The sequence below is a fragment of the Dasypus novemcinctus genome, chromosome 3 (genome assembly GCF_030445035.2).
Source record: "Dasypus novemcinctus isolate mDasNov1 chromosome 3, mDasNov1.1.hap2, whole genome shotgun sequence".
In the NCBI taxonomy this organism is placed as follows: Eukaryota; Metazoa; Chordata; class Mammalia; order Cingulata; family Dasypodidae; genus Dasypus; species Dasypus novemcinctus.
The window spans coordinates 130,776,946-130,797,196 of NC_080675.1; the positions used below are offsets into that span (position 1 = coordinate 130,776,946).

A 20,251-nucleotide genomic window follows, 5' to 3' on the forward strand; every position below is an offset into this window, starting at 1 on the left:
TAGATCATATAAAAATAATAATCATGATAATAGCAAAAAAACACTAAACAAAACACCCAGACCTATAGTTTGAATGCTTACTAAGTGCTAGGCACTATACTAAGCATTTCCATGCCTTGTTTCATTTAATCCTCAAGAAAACCCTGTAAGGTTGGCATTATTATCCCCAGATTACAGATGAGGAACTAAGGTTTAAAAGGTTAAGTAACTTGAGCCCAGAAAGATTAAGTAGCTTGCCCTTGGGATCAGAAGGCCAGTAAGGGTGAAGACCAAGTATATTAGAACTCCCATCTGACTAGCTTCAAACTCTGTGCTCTTAACCCCTGCTTCACATGTACAGAAAGGGCAATTCTATAATGACCATTTTCTTACTAGGTGTTGATGAGGATTAAAATGGATTGCCTCAGCTTTTTCAAGTATTATCATATCCACCTGATGAAAATCTCCTGTTTGGGAAGAAGATTATTCTATATTATTAAATTTGAGTGGCTCCCAAGTATTTGGTTGGCTTGCCATATTCTTCTACTGATTTTGGGAGAATCTTCTAACAGATATATCATATGTAAGGGGGAAAATAGCATTTGAAATTTGAAAAGTAGGCAATTTTTAAAAATATAACCTATTTGGGAAGCTTTTTTCCCCCAAAGGTCTTTTGTTTATTTTATTCAAGCAAAATTTTTGTTAAGGAACCTTGGGATATAGACAGGCAAGAATTTCTGATGTTCTCCCTGGCTCTTCAGGCTCATTTTCAGAAGCCCATCAAGTCCACAAATATTTTCCCATATCATGACTAGCACACTAGCCAAGCCAGGCTGGTATTTGGAAAAGAAAATCCGAATTTACTGTGAGTAGAAGCCAGGGAAGAAATGTTTAGTTAGTGGGTGGGCTTTGGTTGTCAAGGAAACTCAGCTCTGTCATCCTATGTTGTTAATAGGCAGGAGCAGCCAGGTCATTCCATAAATCATTTCTGTCATAGCTCATGGTGATGCATTCCATCTGCTCCATCACTTCATGTCATAGTGAGCACACTTCAAATCACTTCCTTCAACCCATCTGCTGACCCCACCCCACCCCACCCCACCCGGCCACCTTCCCCAAGCACATTCTTTCTCTAACTCTCATTACAGACTCACATTCACTTTAATATATGTTTACTTTAGCTCTGAAAATGTAATGAAAACAAAAAGATTGCATTGTCCAGGGGTAGGAAAGGTTAGATGAGGAGAAGGAACTTAAATGAGGATTACATTTGAGACTTATGTACATATCAGAATTTTACAGATCCATAGAAATAATGATTATTACTATTTTGAAATTTTAAGTTCTTTAGACTGTGAGATTTTTAATGTATCTAGTTTTAGAAGGAGAAACACAATGCTGTTTTCATGAGAAGTTGTTTCTAGTTCCCCAGTTGTCTGATATATGTCTTAGAAGGTCTTTCATCTGTGAAACATCAGAGGGTACAACATTTATTCTTCAGTTTAGGTATTAAAGAACATGCAGAATACTATGTGATTAAACATGTAAGGCCAGATAATGCATTTGCAAAGGTTCCTTTATTTTAGGTTTAAGCCTGGATAATTGTGGTCTTAATCTCAGGATAGCAAGAAAGAGAATTGTACATGAAAAGTATTTACACAAAGTTCCCAAAGCCCTGTGGATTATGCATTAGTTTAGATAATGAACTAGGGCAGATAGAAGGATAGGAAAATCTGGGTATTCGTGCCGTTTCTAATGTGTTTCCCTGAACATTTGCCAGACAAAAACCCTTTAAGATTGTGCCCATGGAGAGTTATATAGAGGAAGAAACATCTGGTTTATTTCAATGCCTAATACCATATCAAAACACTTGGTCTTTAATTTAGAAGAGATCAAACAGGAGAACTGTTTAACTTTGTTGATTATATCAGACTTCTTTGTGATAATTTATGTTTTGATTTCTACCTCAGAGCAAGGAGGGGTTTTATGTGTGAGATTGTGTGTGTGTGTGTATGCGTGTGTGTGTTTTAATCTGGTTAGTTAAATGGTCAGTAGTCTCTAACAAAAGAAAAGAAAATTCAGGGAAGTTGACGTTTAAAAGTAATTCATGAAATAAGTTTCTTTGTTCCTTAGACTCAATAACATTAGCATAATAAAGATTAACTGAAATGTGCACTGTAGTGTTTAAAAAATTGGGCTCACAGTTCCAGGGTTGGGCTTGGGAGCTCTCCATTGTTTCTTTTTTGTCTGAGGCCCTTTTCATTAGCCTCTGGCTTATTGGCACCCTGCTGATTGGAATGGACCGTGACTGATAGGAGGAGGAGCCTCATTTGTTGCAGTAAAATGAGGCATATTACCGTTTAAGCCTGGCAGAAGGTATTGGGAGTTATTCATCATTGGTCATTTAACAGTACAAGGACCATGGACTGCATGCAGAATGAGTTCCTACTTTGTGTTTATGTTCCAGACTCTAAATCACTCCCACCCCTATTTTTTAAGTGACTGACTTTTTTTCTTCTTTTTTCTTCCTTCAAACACCATTGGAGGAGTTTTTTAAGGCCAGAGAGTCCAAAAAGAAATGTATTCTTGATTTAGAGTGCTCTTTGCCAGATAAAGCCTTGCATTTGGAATTTCTTAAAGTAGCCATCAATCTCTATAAAATAATATAATTTGCATTTGATTTGATAATAGAATAAATATGCAGAGATGAAGTTTAATGAAATTATCTTGATCCAAAAGGCTGTATGGTCATATGGTCATGTTTTTTTTTTTGACGTTGTGTTGGTCTTGCTTCCCCTATATGTGTATTCTTTTTGTGTAAGTAAAAGAGACAAGAAATGTCTTATAGCAGGGCTATTTATAAATTCAGGGAAACGATTGATAACAGTTCTGTCTGTCATCACTTTAATTCAGAAAGTAGAACCAGGGAATGTGATGAGTGAGTAGGAAAAAGACTTTTATTGTACAACTACAAAAGTTGCTTTTGTAAAGAATACCGGGTTATACTGATTTTATATTTGGTACATGTATTTGTAATACTGCTTCCGCTGATAATCAGTGATTTTTTTTAAAGCTCACATATATTTTACATATAGCATCAGAGCGTTTTGCTAAAAGGCAGTGACCTATATGGCTGTAAAGTAGGGCAACCTCTTCTTTGAGATCAAGGAGCTGTCACCAGTTGTTGATGTGCTTAGAGATTGTTACTTGTAGTGGCAGAGTTGACAGAGAAAAATGAACCCCATTAAATAAATACTATGATTAAGGATATATCATTTATTAAGCACTACTTTTTATCAAAAACTGTTATAGTAAATTTCAAGTAAACTTTAATCCCTCTAATTTAAAAATATATATATTGAGCATTTACTTTTGTAAGACAATGCCAGATAGTGATAGATACAAAGTAGAACAATATAAAACCCTTGCCTTCAGAGAGCTTACAGTCAAGGAGAGAAGATAAAGACAAGTAGACAAATAATGAAAATGCATAGCATAGTGTGGTGTAAAAGACATGCAATAACATTTAAATGAGTAGGTATTTGAACTGAGTTTTTATGCTTTTATGTAGAATAGAATTCTAGAATAGAATAGAATTCCCTCAAGAGACAAGAGACCAGCTTTCAGAAAGGAAGACAGGCTATGTTCAGAAAAAGGAAAAAAAATTTTGTTTGGATAGTAAGATAGGGTACATAAGGTTATAAGTAGGTTATAAGGTAGAAAATTATATTATTTGTAACAATATTAGGAAAATCAAATGTCACTTTTTGTTTAGTAGGCAACAGGAAGCTCTGCATGGGGTTCATCTGTTCAAAACCCATTAGAACAATAGCTCTGGCAAGTATGTATGGGATGAAAGGAACAGGGAATAACTAGAAATATAAAGACATAAAGAGTCTTCCACATGTTATTGCAAAGGCTTAAAGTAATGTCATGGCAGTGAGAATAAAGTATGTCTTCCCCAGAAACATTATATAGAAAATAATGGGTTTTGGTATCTACAGAGAGGATGGGTAGAGGAACGCAAGGGAGAGGAAAAGAAAGAGTGGTTTGCGTGACTAAAAGGATGGTACTGCTGGTTGAGGGAGAGGAAACAGAAGAGTAGAGATTGAATGAGTAGAAGCTTGGAGGTGGTGGTGCAGTTTGGGTTTGGACATACTGAGCTTGAAATGAAAAGAACCTGTCCAGATGGAAAAGTTCAGCAACCAATTTGAGTATAGAGATGTCAACTTAGGAGTCATTCACTGGCAGATAATTTACAAATTATATTACCAAGAGTTAAAACAGAAGAGTGGATGTGGCTCAAGCGGTTGAGCGCCTGCTGTCCACATGGGAGGTCCTGAGTTCAGTTTCCGGTGCCTCTTAAGGAAAATGGAAACAACCAACTAGCAAAACCAAACATAAGAACCGATTCAGGGGAAGTGGATGTGGCTGAAGTGATAAGGCCTCTGCCTACCATATGGAAGGACCCGGATTCGATCTCTAGGGCTTCCTGGTGAAAAAGAAGAGAAAGTGTGCCTGCACAGTGAGCCACATGCCCATGTGGCAAGCCAAATACCCATGCGAGTTCCCATGTGGTGAGCCAGTGCCCGTGCGGTAAGCCGAGTGCCCATGCGGCAAACCAGTGCCTGCGTTGCAGTTGAGTGCCCGCGCAGCAAGCTGAGTGCCCACACAGTGAACCAGTGTCTGCACAAGCGAGTTATGCAGCACGATGATGACAGAACAAAAGGGGAGAGTCAAGGTGAAATGCAGCAGAGACCAGGAACTGAGGTGGCACAATTGATAAGGAACCTCTTTCCCCATCACAGGTTCCCAGGATTGAATCCTGGTGAATCCTAGAGAAGACAAGACAAAAAGAAAAATAGATTCAGAAGATCACACAGCAAATGGACACAGACAGCAATAACAGCAGGGAAGGGGGGGGAGGAGGGGGGAAAACAACTTAGGGGAGCCAGTGCAGCTGTGGTTGAGTTCAGACTTCCCACATATGAGGTCCCTGGTTCATCCCCCAACCCCCAGTACCTCAAAAAAAATAAAAAAATCAAAACAGGTAAATAGAGAATAAAAGTGAGTTTAGAACTCTTAGGAAAACTACATTAAAGGAACTAGAAGAGTAAAAGAGAAATGGAACCTAGGCGGACACACCGAGGACAGGAAACAATTACTCAGATGGGCACTCCTAGCAATGATGGTACTCACTCATTGTTTCAACAAATTTTTATTGAACCCTGCCATTTACCAGGCATTGTTTTAGACTCCCAAACTGCAGCAGTGAATAAGCCAAAATCCCTGCTCCTCTGGAGCTTAGATTTTACTAAGGGACAGATAATAAACAAATTTTGACAATTAGAGATATAATGTAAATGCTATGAACAAAACAAAAGCAGAAGGGCAGAGAATTTTGAAATTGTGAAATTTTGTCTGACTTTTTCAATATTATGCTTTCTTTAAAACTAATGTTGAGCTCCCCTATATGCCATAATTTGGGCTTCTTTTATGTTTATTGTGGCACTAAGCTTAATCAGAGCAATAGTGTTTCTGTTGGATAACTCTTTGATCACAGTTTATCCATATAAAATGCTTTATATGCCTAAATTATGTACTGAGACGTGAAGTTGATTTTTTTTTTGCTAGTCAAGGCTTAAAATTGTCCCAAAAGAGACCTCCCAGGGGCCCTTGGTGTCTGAATTAAGAGGAATTTTTAAATAATTACAGCTTCATTAGGAAAGCGTGAATGAAATTCTGTTACTTTTTTTTGGTAATATGGAATAAAGTATTGTAATGAAACTTTTAGCCAAATGCCAGATGTATATGATATCCTCTTCAAAAGACCTCTCTGAGAGGTGAATCACATCCACAAATCATTGATGAAACAGTTTTTGACTCTGAGTCTCTGGAATGGGGCATCTTAAATTATAAAAACAATACTATGTCAATGAATTTATATTTTTGCTATTATTCATCACATATTGATACATGTCTTTCTGTTGTTTTCTGGTTAGATTTATTCTCCTGACCATACCAGCAGTAGTTTTCCGTCAAATCCATCAACTCCAGTTGGATCACCTTCACCTCTCACAGGTAGGCTTTTGTTTTATCTATCTAGTTAATAACGTGTGGAGGTATTTGGAAATATTTTAAGTTCATTTATTTTTCAATAAAATCCAATAAAACATTCATGAACAAAATCATTTAAATTTTGATTATGAGAGGGCATTTAAACTAGAGCCTTCCTGTTGAGTTCTTTTTTTGTGAAATATTAAAATACCTGCAGGTTTTTAATATAATTATTTCCCTCCTGATTCCTAAAATAATTTCTGAGAACAATTGTTATAATAGCATAAAAATAAGGTTAGGCAATTGGGATGAAAGTAAAGTGTAACTAAGAGGGTAAATCCAAACTTTTGATTAGATAGCATAGAAAATAAGTAAGATAACTTATTTTAAAGTATATGTAACTTCTTCTGCACATTTATCATGTATCATGTATAAGGCTCAATGATAAAAACTTTGTTTCTACTAGTTAGCCTTTATTTTTAGCTTCACTAAGTTATTGTTTTATATATATATATATAATTGAGGGTAATGTAACTGTCCTGCTAAGGGAAATAACTCTGATTTTTTTTTAAGATTTATTTATTTATTTATTTATTTATTTATTTCTCTCCCCTTCACCCCCCACCCCGGTTGTCTGTTCTCTGTGTCTATTTGCTGTGTCTTCTTTGTCTGCTTCTATTGTTGTCAGTGGCACGGGAATCTGTGTGTCTTTTTGTTGCGTCATCTTGTGTCAGCCATCCGTGTGTGCGGCACCATTCCTGGGCAGCCTGCACTTTCTTTCGCGCTGGGCGGCTCTCCTTCCGGGGCGCACTCCTTGCGCATGGGGCTCCCGGACACGGGGGACACCCCTGCATGGCAGGGCACTCCTTGCGCGCATCAGCACTGCGCATGGGCCAGCTCCACAAGGGTCAAGGAGGCCTGGGTTTTGAACCGCAGACCTCCCATGTGGTCGACCGACGCCCTGACCACTGAGCCAAGTCCGCCGCCATAACTCTGAATATTGATAGTAGAGATAAATAAGTTCAGATTTGCATTACTTTTTTCTGTTTTTTTTTTCTTCTCACAGTAGCTTTGGCAAGGTCTAGATAATATTTCAGAATATAGATTTATTTGTTTATTTATTTAAGATTTATTTATTTATTAAACCCCCCCCCCCACCCCGGTTGTCTGTTCTCTGTGTCTATTTGCTGCATCTTGTTTCTTTGTCCGCTTCTGTTGTCGTCAGCGGCACAGGAAGTGTGGGTGGCGCCATTCCTGGGCAGGCTGCTCTTTCTTTCGCACTGGGCGGCTCTCTTTACGGGTGCATTCCTTGTGCATGGGGCTCCCCTACATGGGGGACACCCCTGTGTGGCAGGGCACTCCTTGCGCGCATCAGCACTGCGCATGGGCCAGCTCCACACGGGTCAAGGCAGCCTGGGGTTTGAACCGCGGACCTCCCATGTGGTAGACGGACGCCCTAATCACTGGGCCAAGTCCGTTTCCCCCAGAATATAGATTTATTGAGACACATTCGTTATTACTGTAAATGAAAATTTTTAGCTTTATTAGGAATAAATTACATGAAAATGTTTATTATCTGTTAAGCTATAATTTTAAAATTTGAACTGAGCTGTATTTTTCTGAGGAATGTTTGGAGAAAAATAATGCTGAAGAAGAAATACATTAGTGTGTTCTGAGGAGACACATTAGGCAATTGGTAAAACTGCAATATTCCTTCAACACTAACAATTCACCTCTGAAATGATTCTATTTTCTTGTTCAAGTCATTTGTTATATCCATGTGGCTGGTTGGCTGCCTAACTTGCTTGCTTGCTTCCTTGCTTCCTCCCCTCCCCCCCCTCCACTCCCTTCCCCTCCCCTCCCCTCTTCTCTTCCTTGCTCAGCCTTTTTGCTTTGTTCAAGGTTTCTGAAAATCAAGGCTCAGGGGTATCAGGGATCTCACATCTTATTGTCACCTGTGCTTTGTGACTCTGCTAAGAAGCATTCCAGTGTGGAGATGATGAACTGCTGGCAGCTGCTTTTAGCCATTAGCAGGTTCTGCCATTTTCTCAGACACTATAGCTTCAGCTGTCTACTAAATGTTGAACAGCTGTTCCCCACATAGACAGGACTATGAAAGGCCCAATGACTTAAAGTTGTTTAACAGATAGTTGAGACTACAGGAAGAATGATGTAACTTTAACCATACTCACCCCCTTGGCTCAATGTTACAAAGATTATCAGTATCATTTCTCCCGTAGCCTGAGTCAACTTTCTCATCTGAGGTATCCAGTTCTGTAGGTTCTTCCTGCCTCTCTTCCTCTACCTGGTAAAGTATCCTTTGACTTTAGTCAACACTGGGTAGGGGATCAGGCAACATAGGAGGTCAGCATCTATGAAGAGATGATCAGTAAAATGAGAACCAGAAACTTCAACATTAAAAAAAAAATTGTTCAAAGTAAAATCTTACATTTCCTTCTCTACATTTTTTTTGGGAGGTTTCGTGGGTGATATCCTCTTTTTCCCTTTAATTCAGCTGATTAATGAGTATCTATGGACTTTTTTTTTTTTTAAAGACTGATTTATTTATTTATTTCTCTCCCCTCCCCCCCCACTCCGTTTGTCTGTTCTCTGTGTCTTTTTGATGCGTCGTCTTTGTCTGCTTCTGTTGTTGTCAGCGGCGCGGGAATCTGTGTTTCTTTTTGTTGTGTCATCTTGCGTGTCAGCTCTCCGTGTGTGTGGCACCATTCCTGGGCAGGCTGCACTTTCTTTCGCGCTGGGCGGCTCTCCTTACAGGACGCACTCCTTGCGCGTGGGGCTCCCCTATGCGGGGACACCCCTACGTGGCACGGCACTCCTTCCGTGCATCAGCACTGCGCGTGGACCAGCTCCACATGGGTCAAGGAGGCCCAGGGTTTGAACCGCGGACCTCCCATATGGTAGACGGACACCCTAACCACTGGGCCAAGTCCACTTCCCTCTATGAGCTATTGAATTGTGTTATGAAGGTATTAATAACCCTTTTCAATTCAGCAGTCATAATCAAAGATACGTTGACATACTATTGCTGAAACAGCAAATGAAAGACTGATTTCATCTCTCCTATCTCCTATGTGTAGTGTTTCTTATTTCCACATGTCTTCCCTAACACACACACACACACGTACATAGGCAGAGCAGGGTTGGAAAAGAAGAGGGAAGAAATGACAGCAATATGTGACAAAGCATTCATATCTGAAGAAAAAGAAAAGGCAGAGCAAATCAGAGCTCCTACATAATATGTGTAAATTATTTCTTACCTTGAGTGGCAGTGGCCTCTTGTCCAGAGTAATAAAAATCTTACCCACCTTACGGTATCTCTATACTTGCTCTATTCCTAAGTGTTGGTGGGACTTAGCACAGACCTTATAAGGACAGAGCCATGTTATCAGCCTCTGTTGCAGACATTCTTATTTAAGTACCCTTGATGTTTCTTGGGAACTTTTCAGGCCAGAAACATACATGTCTACGTGGGGATTGCTTATGAGAAAACTTCTGAGATGATGATGTATCAGTTATGATGCTTTAAGCTGAAAGGAAGAAAAACTTTTGTCTCAATGGGCTTAAACAACAATAAGAGAATTTGTTATCCTGAATAACAAGAAGCCCAAGCTAGGCGAGTTCCTCGTCCAGTGTGACAGAGCTCCTGCTCTGCTTTGCAGTTCTTCCTCAAGTTGTGGCAAGATAGCAGTTAAGCACGCCAGCTGCAGGTATAACAATGTCCAATAGAAGAGAAAGGCCGTATTTTCCTTGTATCTTTTAAGAATTCTTTTCCAGAACCCTCTTCAACAGATTTTTCCCTCATTAGCCAACTTTAGGCCTAACACAGTTGCTGATGATGGGAATGGGCCTACTCTGTTTACCTTAAATGTCAAGATTTATCCCAAAAGCCAATAATAGAATTACTCTCTCCTAGATCACATTAGGGAAGAATAGACCTCTTTCTAAACAAAGTCAGGACTTTGGCAGCAAGGTAGAAGAGCGGAATGGCTTTGTCTACTTAAGTTGTCATTTGGGAAAAGACGTAAGTATTTGAGATAAGAGAATGTGTTAACTGAGGCATCTTAGAACGCAAACAAGCAAAAACCTCTTTTGCCTTTTTTAAGCATCTTGAGTAAAAATGCATAAAAGTTTAGTAATTGCAGTATTCAATAGAAATCTTTTTTTTTCTTTTTTTTTTTTTTAAGATTTATTTATTTTATTTAATTCCCCCCGCCCCCCTTGTCTGTTCTCTGTGTCTTTTTGCTGCGTTTTGTTTTTTTGTCTGCTTCCATTGTCATCAGCGGCACGGGAAGTGTGGGTGGCGCCATTCCTGGGCAGGCTGCACTTTCTTTCACGCTGGGTGGCTCTCCTTACAGGCGCACTCCTTGCGGGTGGGGCTCCCCTACGCGGGGGACACCCCTGCGTGGCACGGCACTCCTTGCACACATCAGCACTGCGCATGGGCCAGCTCCACATGGGTCACGGAGGCCCGGAGTTTGAACCGCGGACCTCCCATGTGGTAGACGGACACCCTAACCACTGGGCCAAGTCCGTTTCCCTCAATAGAAATCTTAAGAGCATTCATAATAAAAAATAAATACATAATGGAGTCCTCAGTAAAAACTAATCAATGAAATATTTATTTTAGCATCTGCCACCGTGCTTCTTGTTAAAGCAGTTACCACACTTTAAGTTTTCAGTCTAGTGGAGAAGATAAGATAAAAACACATGAACGCATACCTGTCAGAATTTAGACTAGAGTGGTCAGGATAGGCTTAATGAAGAAAGCAGGATTTTACAGTGGGAGAAGTTTTCTGGGTATAAATGACGATCATAACAAAGACCCAGATGTGAAAAAAGTACAGGACTTGTTCATTCAGAGCGTTGAGATGACAGGTTACAGATGTTTCACATCTAGTATGAAGGACTAAGATGGAAAGTTAGACTGGAACTAGATGTGGAAAGCAGTCAGTACTACATTAAAAATTATCCAGTCTTTTCCAGACATGGGAAAATCTCATGTAAGTTTGTGTTTAAGCATAAAATTACAAAGGGAACCAACTAACAGAATAAAATACATGATAAATGGCCCTAAAATTTTCTCTCAGCCACATAAATTATCTATTCTCCAAATTAATCAGTTATAGTAGGCAAAGTAGTTAATAATTACCACTCAGAGTGAAAGTAGATCAGAATCACTGAGTGAATTTTAGGTTTAATGATCAAAGGCCATCCAGATTTTCTAGCCAGAGAATTCAGTTATACTATTCTCGCAGCTAGCCATCAATGTTCAATAAATTTTAATATTAAATAGTTAATTTTAATCCTTCTCAAATAAGAGCTAGCTCTTTGGGGTGCTCAGTCAAAAGCCCAGGACAGGGAAGCGAAGCATATGTGGCTCAACTGACAGAGCTTCAGCCTACCATATAGGAGGTCCAGGGTTTAAACCCAGGGCCTCTTGGCCCGTGTGGTGAGCTGGCTCATGTGGAGTGCTGCTGTGCACACGGGTGCCCCCCGGCACAAGGAGTGCAGCCCACCCAGGAGTGGTGCCGTCCACACAGAGAGCTGGTGCAGCAAGATGACGCAACAAAAAGAGACAGAGAAGAGACATATGAGACACAATGAGCTGAGGTGATGCAAGAGAATGATCGCCTCTCTCCCACTCCGGAAGGTCCCAGGACAGGGTTCCCAGGGACACCTAATGAGAATATAACGGACACAGAAGAACACACAGCAAATGGACACAGAGAGCAGACAGCAGGAGAGAGGGGTATAAGAAAATTTTTCCTATATAGAATAGTTGAAAGTGTGAGTTTATTTAATGGGAGAGCCCAAAGCTTCTATATATGTCTATCACCAGGCATCAGGGGACAGGGAAGAAAAGGAAAATATATTCTCTAGGAATCTCCTAAGATTTCAAGTCTTTGAACTTTTCTTTTCCATACTCATATATTGATGCTACAGTTGATGATTGCAGGCTAGGGATGCCAGTATGTTTCTAAGTTCAATTTGTATATTTAATTCACTCACTAGTTTTTCAAAGAACGCAGTACAGACACAGGCCTGTCTAGTTCCAGAGGCATACTACCATATACACTGTGTCCAGTATTTGAATCCCACCCCACCAAAGGTCTCATCAGTGGCTGATCAGTGGCTCAAGATTGCAAAAGTCTTGGAATATGTACTTTTTCCTTCATGAATTATACAATTCACTTATCATCAGTAAGATAAAATAATAATGTCCTATTGTTAAAAAGACCCATAGGTTCTTGAAGTAAGTGCTTTCGTATCTCTTATCATTGATTAGCTTTGTAAGGCAAATTAAAAACAACAATAAAATGTGTCTGTCATGGACAGGGCTCACAAAGTTAATGATGCAGGTTCAACCAGAATGCCAGTTCACCAACTCCTAGTATCCACTAAACCTCTGTGCTGCTGCTTTGAGTGTTTCCAGCTATAACATTGACTTCTACTTTACTAGCACTGTCTAGCCAACCATCCATCCATTCCCTTTGTAACCAGTAGTATGAATTTTTTTAGAAGAGTAGGTGGGGTGAGAAGAGCTCTGTCCAAAGAAATATAACTTGACATTTGTATGACATTCAAATAGATATTGGTGGTTTAACCATAATTACTATTTTATCCAAGTGTATTTCAAATGGAATCATAACCTGTAATAAAATAAAAATAGGTTTGAGTATACCTGTATTTTTCTCCAGTTTAATGGATTACATTTTGGAGATAGACTCTAGCATAATTTCTTAATTGTAATACCATGAAACACTATGAATGTAGGTGACTTCTGACCTGGGTAACTCAGTGTACACCTCTGGTACTTAAACACTAATCTAATTAAAAACAACAAAACCGGGAAGCAGATGTGGCTCAAGCAGTTGGGCTCCCGTCTGCCATATAGGAGGTCCAGGATTCCATGCCCAGGACCTCCTGGTGATGGCAAGCTGGCCCGTGTGGCGAGCTGGCCTGCACAGTAGTGCTGGCCCACGCAGAGAGCTGGCGCAGCAAGATGACACAACAGAGAGACAGAGAGGAGAGACAATATGAGACACAGCAGATCAGGGGAGCTGAGGTGGCGCAAGAGTATAATTGCCTTTCCCCCACTCCGGAAGGTCCCAGGATCGGTTCCCAGAGTTACCAGTGAGAACACAGGTAGACACAGAAGAACACACAGTGAATGGACACAGAGAGAAACAACACCGGGGGGAGGGGGGTGGTAAATCTTTTTGTAAAACGGAAAAAAAAAGCCACAAATCCTGCCTATCTGTATGCAAGGCACATACATGCTAACAGTTCTGAGATGTTTAAATATAAAGCTTTTGTTAATTTTCCACGCAGGTTGAATAATTTTATGAGTAGGCCCCTGTTACAGACTGATCAACCAAAGGAGGGTGAGGAGTTGAAACAAAAATTAATGAAAGTAAGATACTGTAAGTGTTAAGGGAAAATATTTGTAAAATATTTTAGGTGGGTCATTTTTGGAATAGATTAACTTCCTATCCACATAAAAATTCATAATTCTGCATCAGTCCTTAGAAGGCACTAATGCAATTGATAAAGTGTTGGCTGGTTGTTTTTTTATATGAATTCTTCCTATGGTCAGTTACCAAATTTTTCTGGTTGCTGAATTCTACTTGGTAATTGCAATATTAGCCCATAAGCTTTTGTCTTAATGAGCAATTTTAGATTGTACCTGATTTGTGTAAAGTTGCTATATGGTTACCATATGTCCAGCAGGAAACCTTTAATGATGCTAATAATTCATCCGTATTTTACTTAGAGGTGAAAAAAATTGTTAGTTGAGGAAGTATATAATATCTTTTTTCCAACAATCTTGGTGTTTAAAATTTTTGTATAATCACAACAGCATGTAATTAATTATGAAATCTAATCAGGTTATTAAGTGTATCCAGCTTTTCAACTTGCAAAATGTATGTGATTGGGAATACATTTACTAAGTTGTTCAGTATTTAAATGGTTTTGTTCAGCTAACGTGAACTATGATAGTTTCAATTTACTTTAAGTTTTTTCTGAGATAAATATGTTCTCTCAGATTATCTTTAGCTTCCTGAATGTGACAAGACTGACCTTCAACAACAGGCTCCACTGGTACACAATTTAAAAGGTTGTTTAGCAATAAATGAGACAAGTTACATTAATCTTCCCCTTCCAACGTCAGGTTTCTAATATAATTCAGGTTGTCACTGAAGCTTTTATTAAGAATAATTATATATATTTAATTGAATGCTTCCCTTTGTTATTTTCAGAAGTACAGTCACAAAACAGTAAAGATTTTAGATCGTTTTTTGTTGTTCTTTGTTTTTCCTTTTAAAGCAGTTTTGGCAAGGTCATTAAACACTGCATTCTTCCCAACACATAAATGAGTTAATTCCTTTATTTGGTTCTTATGGTTTTTTCCTTACTTGTTATTCTTTCTATTCTGAAATTGCCTCCTTTTTCTGTTACCTTAATTTTTATCTTTGTTCTTCTAAAGCTGAAGAAATAAACACTTGATAAAAGTTTTATAATAATATATTCCAAATTAAATTATGTATTTTGGTATAAATTATATTGGGAAATTTTTAACAGATGACCCCAAGTGCACTTTTACAGTTATTTGTTATCAGTACATCTGGACTCAAGGCAGTGTGAGTTAGTATGAACCCTTTGTAAGTCAGTTTTTTAACCTTATGAATCCAGGATCATAAATATGTCCATATCCTCTAATCTAGAAATGCCTACTTATCCTTAAGACATATTGCCAAAAAAAGGCATAAAGCACAGCGATTGTTTACCAGTATTTATAATAGCCAAATAATTTAAAGCAACCAGAACACATAGCAGTGAGGTAATGACCAAGCAAATTAATACCTAGAGAATCAGCAAGTATTGTATATTCATTAAAACCATTATCATAAAGACCATATAAAACCATGGGGGGGGATGAAAAATTATGTACATAAATTCATTTTCTCAAGATATGTATGCATATGGACAAAGTATGAAGAATAGTTACATCTTAAGAGTATAAGTTTTTTTTCTTTCTGTTTTCTCAACTCCCTGCAGTACTATATTAATAAGGAAAATAACTTTTAAAATGTGTTAGGCTTGTAAATAGCTAATACTATATTGAAGGCCGTGACAAAAATTTTCACATAATTATATTTACATTTTTTAATACCTTTACTTTTTCCTTCTGGACATCATCAAGACCACTGCTTTTGGATTTTGTTTTAACAGGTAGTAGTCAGTGGCCCAGACCTGGAGGGCAAGCTCCTTCATCCCCAAGCTATGAAAACTCCCTCCACTCCCTGGTAAGAGCCTCTTAGAAATATGCAGTTCACTTTTATCTGTTGGTTTGGAGTTTGTTTTGTTTTGTTTTGTTTTGTTTTCAGTAAATCTTGTGTAATAACGCAGAAACAGTAGGGTAACATTACACATGAATTCTTTGCTAACATGGTTTGATTTAGTTGAACAATATAAAATACATTGGGTATGCCTTTTGCCATCTGTTCTTTAGGACATCAGACTTCTGGTTTCAAGACAGCTGGTGTTAAAGAAGTGTTTGGGAATTTCTGCTTCTTTGACTTGTCTGGAGTTGAGTTTTTGTACAGTTTTCTGTCTGCGTATAAAAGGAAACTTAAATTTTAAAAGAGAGCGATAAAAAAAAAAAGATAAAATTAATCCAGCAATTCAAAATGATTTTATTTTACTCTTCCTCGTGTGATAATGTTGTGCATAGTTAATTACATTTTCATTAAAAATTTTAATGTATCAATTATTTTTGTGAAAAAGCATTATTTAACAAAAACATATAGGGCAATAGAATAAGGGAGCCTTCCTAGGTACTGAGAATGATGAATTTATGGTGGAATGTTAACTACTGTTGCTTTCCTGTGCTTACATTGCTAACACAGAATTACAAGGTTTATTAAACATAAATAAATAAGGATGATTTGATGGAATGCTAAGCCAAGCTTATTGTTCAATATTCCAGGTTGCAAATAGAAAATTTCTTTTTCTGTAACAACATTTTAAAGGAAAATTTTCTTCTCACATATTTTGTAAGCAAATATAAGCGGTGTGTGCTGTTTAAATGCTAACCTTATAACTTCACTGTGAAGTCCCAGCCTTCTCATACCTTAATACAAGTAGTTCTCTCAGGTCTCCGCGTTAACTTTACTAACATTTTATGCTGACATGCACATCAGCTATTTCCTCATCTCTTTTGGAGTTAATCTTAACCTGTGCTTTGCCTCCTGTTCTGTCTTGACTTGCCAGAAAAATCGAGTTGAGCAGCAACTTCACGAGCATTTGCAAGATGCAATGTCCTTCTTAAAGGATGTCTGTGAGGTACTATTTCTTTTAGATGGTGCCTTTTTTGTGTGTTTCAGTTAATTATACTTCCCAGTATCCATTTAAAATCTTCAAGCTATACAAACTCCAAGTCTTTTAAAATCAAACAATTCACCATTTCAGTTTTTGTAGCAGTATTAAGAATAGACTTTTGTTCTTTTATGTTGTCAAGAATGATTCTTAAAGGAGCTCTACTGGCATGTGCTTTTGATTTTTAAAATTCTAATGTTTTTGTGTATGGGGGCATGTGTGTATCCACAAAGAGACAATGTCATTTCATCAGTTTTGTCAAAGAGTATATTTGGATGTGTTCACAATTTAAAATGGATATGTTTAATTCATTTAAAACAAAAATTTAAATTTAAACCTGAATGGACTTGAGGACCCTGCCTCAAATTGCTATCATTTCAAAGGATCAGTATTAAAAATACAGGAGTTACCCTTTTTTATTAACTATAATTGCTTGTTGGACACAGTGGCCTTCACCTTTCACAGAAGCCAAGAGAAATAACTTCATGATACATGGTTAAATTCATTTTAAGCAGTGATTTTTTTCTGAAACTTTATTTAGTATAGTATCAGAGAGGTTTTCTTTTTTCATTGATTTGTAGTAAGGTTGTTGCTTTTAAGCCACTTGATATTGCATTTCACTTGCATATACCCAAAGTAGAAAACAGAGCAATTTAATGAATTTAACAGGCATCAGCAGTAACCTTCATGCTCTGCTTTGTTTCGTTTTGTTTTAATTCCACAGCAGTCTCGAATGGAGGATCGTTTAGACAGACTGGATGATGCTATCCATGTGCTGCGAAACCATGCTGTGGGACCTTCTACCAGTTTGCCTGCTGGTCACAGCGATATACACAGTTTATTGGGACCATCCCATACACCAGTTGGAAGCCTCAATTCAAACTATGGAGGGTCAAGCCTTGTTACAAGCAGTCGATCAGCTTCAATGGTAAAATAGCACTAATTTTTTATCAATAACCCCTAAAACCTTTGGTCCTAAATGTTTCTTCTCTTAGTCTTAGTAACTGTAAGGTAGCATACAACTACAAATCAAGTGAATGTTTGCTCATTTTATCTCCAGTTTTTGCCAAATCCCATGATTGTGGGAAAATAGGCAAAAGATGACTCACCTATGTTAGTGTTCTTCATCTCTTGGAATCTTTGGGGGAAAGGTCATTTCTTTTTTTAAAGTTAAAGAGTGGCTTTGAAGAATTACCTTTAATGTCTTGGGCTTTGTCATTGGCTCAGTTTTGGCCCATGAAATCCTGCTATGACCATGTACAAAAGCAGAGACTTTCTGCAGAGATCATTTCAGTTTATACTTGTATTTTTTCCAGATGTGTAATAATTAGCAGAACAGGTTATTGGTGGGTTTTTTTTCTTGAAATAGTGTATAGGAGGTCTGAATGGCAAAAACAGTAAAGCAAGACTAAATTTTAAGGGTTCTGATATAGAAAAGCTCTTTATTATCCTTTGGAACCAACTTTCAATAGCAGAAGGAATGTGAAACCCTAATTTGTACAGGTCCACATTTAAACTTTATTCCCAGTAGGAAAAAAAATTGGGAAGTAGGCTTAAGAACAGCTGTAATATAAGCAACAATGAAAGGAAACAATTTTAGATTAATCCCCAAAGAATGAAATCATTCAGTCCATCTTTTAAAATACATGGTAATTCTATAGAGGGAATTAAAAGTTGAATTCTACAGCCATTCACATAAAAAAAAAATCCATGTTAAATATCTTACATTATTTTTTATCTACATTGTCTTTTAAAGGAATGACTCTCTTTTTGAACCTGCTATTTAACTGATACCATGTGCTTACATATTTATGACAGGGTTTTTAAGATTCATTGCATGCTGCAAAATATTCTCCTATGAAACAGAATCCTAGCTGTAAGCCTTGTGATCAAGGCTCTAAAACTCACCTATCATCAAAATAATTAGGTGCCCCAAATGCTGAAGCCTTGTGATCTGTAAATAGGATTGATTCCAGATTTTCACATTCACATGTCAGACAACTATTTATATTCATTTTGGAACCACCAAAGTAAACATCAAACAATGCTGCCTGGTTTCCTAAGAACAGTGTCTTCAGCAACCTGGCTAACATGAGATGCCTGCATATCTTAACAACCAACTTTGAAGAAAAAAAAAGTAAAAACTTGGAATTTGGCTCCTTTTAAATTAGTTTTTGTTGCTATTGATAAACTAGTAAACATGAAGATATGTATAAATTATAAAAATTGTAAAGCACATATTATTCTTAGTAGAAATAATAGAATAGCTTTAATAGTATGAGTAATACAATATCATGGATGTGAATAGAAAATAGAAAATTCATAATTATTTTTTGAAAGACTAATGATTCCCATTTAGAATAATGACTTAAAAACCAATATATTCAAATGCCAAGTTGGGCAGAGTTGCAACATTTGCAGTTCTTAATCTTTACCTCCTAATAATTTTTAATTCTTCACTGTTACTAGCTCACTACTCCTATTCTAGCTTATGTGCTGTAACATTTGATATGCCTCTGACCTTAAATATGTGATATACTCTGACTCCTCCCAGCTAATATGGAGAATGTATGAAATGGAACATCTCTCTTTGATAGGTCGTCTTTACCAACTTTGGATATGCTTTGATATGAAAAAAGATTTTTCAAATATTTAATCCTCAAAAGCCTAGTACATTTTAAAAAGACTTATAGAGGGAGAAATTGTTTCATTAAATATTAAGTTTATAGGAATATGTTGCCTATTCAGAATATCAACAAAAGAGCTGTCAGAGATATTCTTTTTTTATTTTAATAATATATTTTATTTAATCCAGTATATCCAACATATTATCATTTCAACAGAAATCAAAATGGGAACTATTAATGTGATGTTTACATTTTTTTAATACAAATCTTGTGTGTATTTTGCACTTACAGCATTCAGAGATAATCTTTAAAAGGAAAAAATCTCAGCAGTTTAAAATAAAGGTCTTCTGAAATCTGAGATGAGTCTGGCTTAGTCTGAGCAGCAGAAACCATGCTACAGCAGCTAAGGTCAGGCAATTGCTTAGTGGGTCAACAAGGTCTTCTCTTCAGTTCTTATAACCTTCTTAGATGATGGACCTAGTGAAAATCTGCCAGACATCATCTGTTTTCACTCCATCCAGACACAATCCCTAGTATTTCCCAGAGCTGGAAATACAAATATTTCTTACCCCCACAATAAAAGGCTATTAGCTAAACCCTGCTCTGATCAAAATGGTGAGTGTGATGCTTCAGGGCTCCGTACCTCTCAGAATCTTTGAACAACCAGCAAGAACTGGCAGAAACATCTTTCTCAGAGCTCCAGAAAACAGTTAAAGGACTGAATGCAGTAACAGGGCAAGCACTAAATCAAGAAAAAGGCTACTTAAAAGCAGTTGGATCTCATGGCACTTTAGCTGGCCCCTTCCCCACCCCTTACTCACTTGGCACAGAGCCATCCTGTACTCCTGGTGTGGATCCCTGGTCCCAGGTTCCAGAGGCAACAGCATAACTGTTGTGTACTTACTGGGAACATGTGTATCTGGCCCAGTCTGTCTTTTGGTAGCCTGGGGGATTCGCCATCCCAGAACTTACCCGGTGTGTAGAAGGCACCTTACTGAGTACTCCATCAGAATACTGTGGGAGGGCAGGCATGTGGCTGCCTCAGGCAAGAGGTTACTGCTGCAGGACATACAGTGCAGTACCCAGGATCATGAGGAAATTGTTTCTTAGGAAAGAGGGGACATTCATAGCGGAATGGGGGATTGAGCATGCCCAAGACAAGACACATGTCCAGAAAGGATCAGGGA

At 37.9% G+C, this 20,251-nt stretch overlaps 1 protein-coding gene across 14 annotated transcripts in view; it reads left to right on the top strand.

Annotated features, from left to right (window-relative positions):
- The window catches only part of TCF12 (transcription factor 12), a 422,204-nt gene that overhangs the window by 379,079 nt on the left and 22,874 nt on the right, over positions 1 to 20,251 (top strand). For 5 of the 14 annotated variants that reach the window (XM_058294251.1, XM_071214212.1, XM_071214210.1 and 2 more), the window contains 4 exons: positions 5,982 to 6,060; positions 15,292 to 15,365; positions 16,333 to 16,404; positions 17,162 to 17,365. In XM_058294251.1, the coding sequence (XP_058150234.1) occupies positions 5,982 to 6,060; positions 15,292 to 15,365; positions 16,333 to 16,404; positions 17,162 to 17,365 (429 nt within the window). The remainder of the gene's footprint in view (positions 1 to 5,981; positions 6,061 to 15,291; positions 15,366 to 16,332; positions 16,405 to 17,161; positions 17,366 to 20,251) is intronic. The other 9 variants (XM_058294255.1, XM_071214216.1, XM_071214211.1 and 6 more) reach the window with 3 other exon arrangements.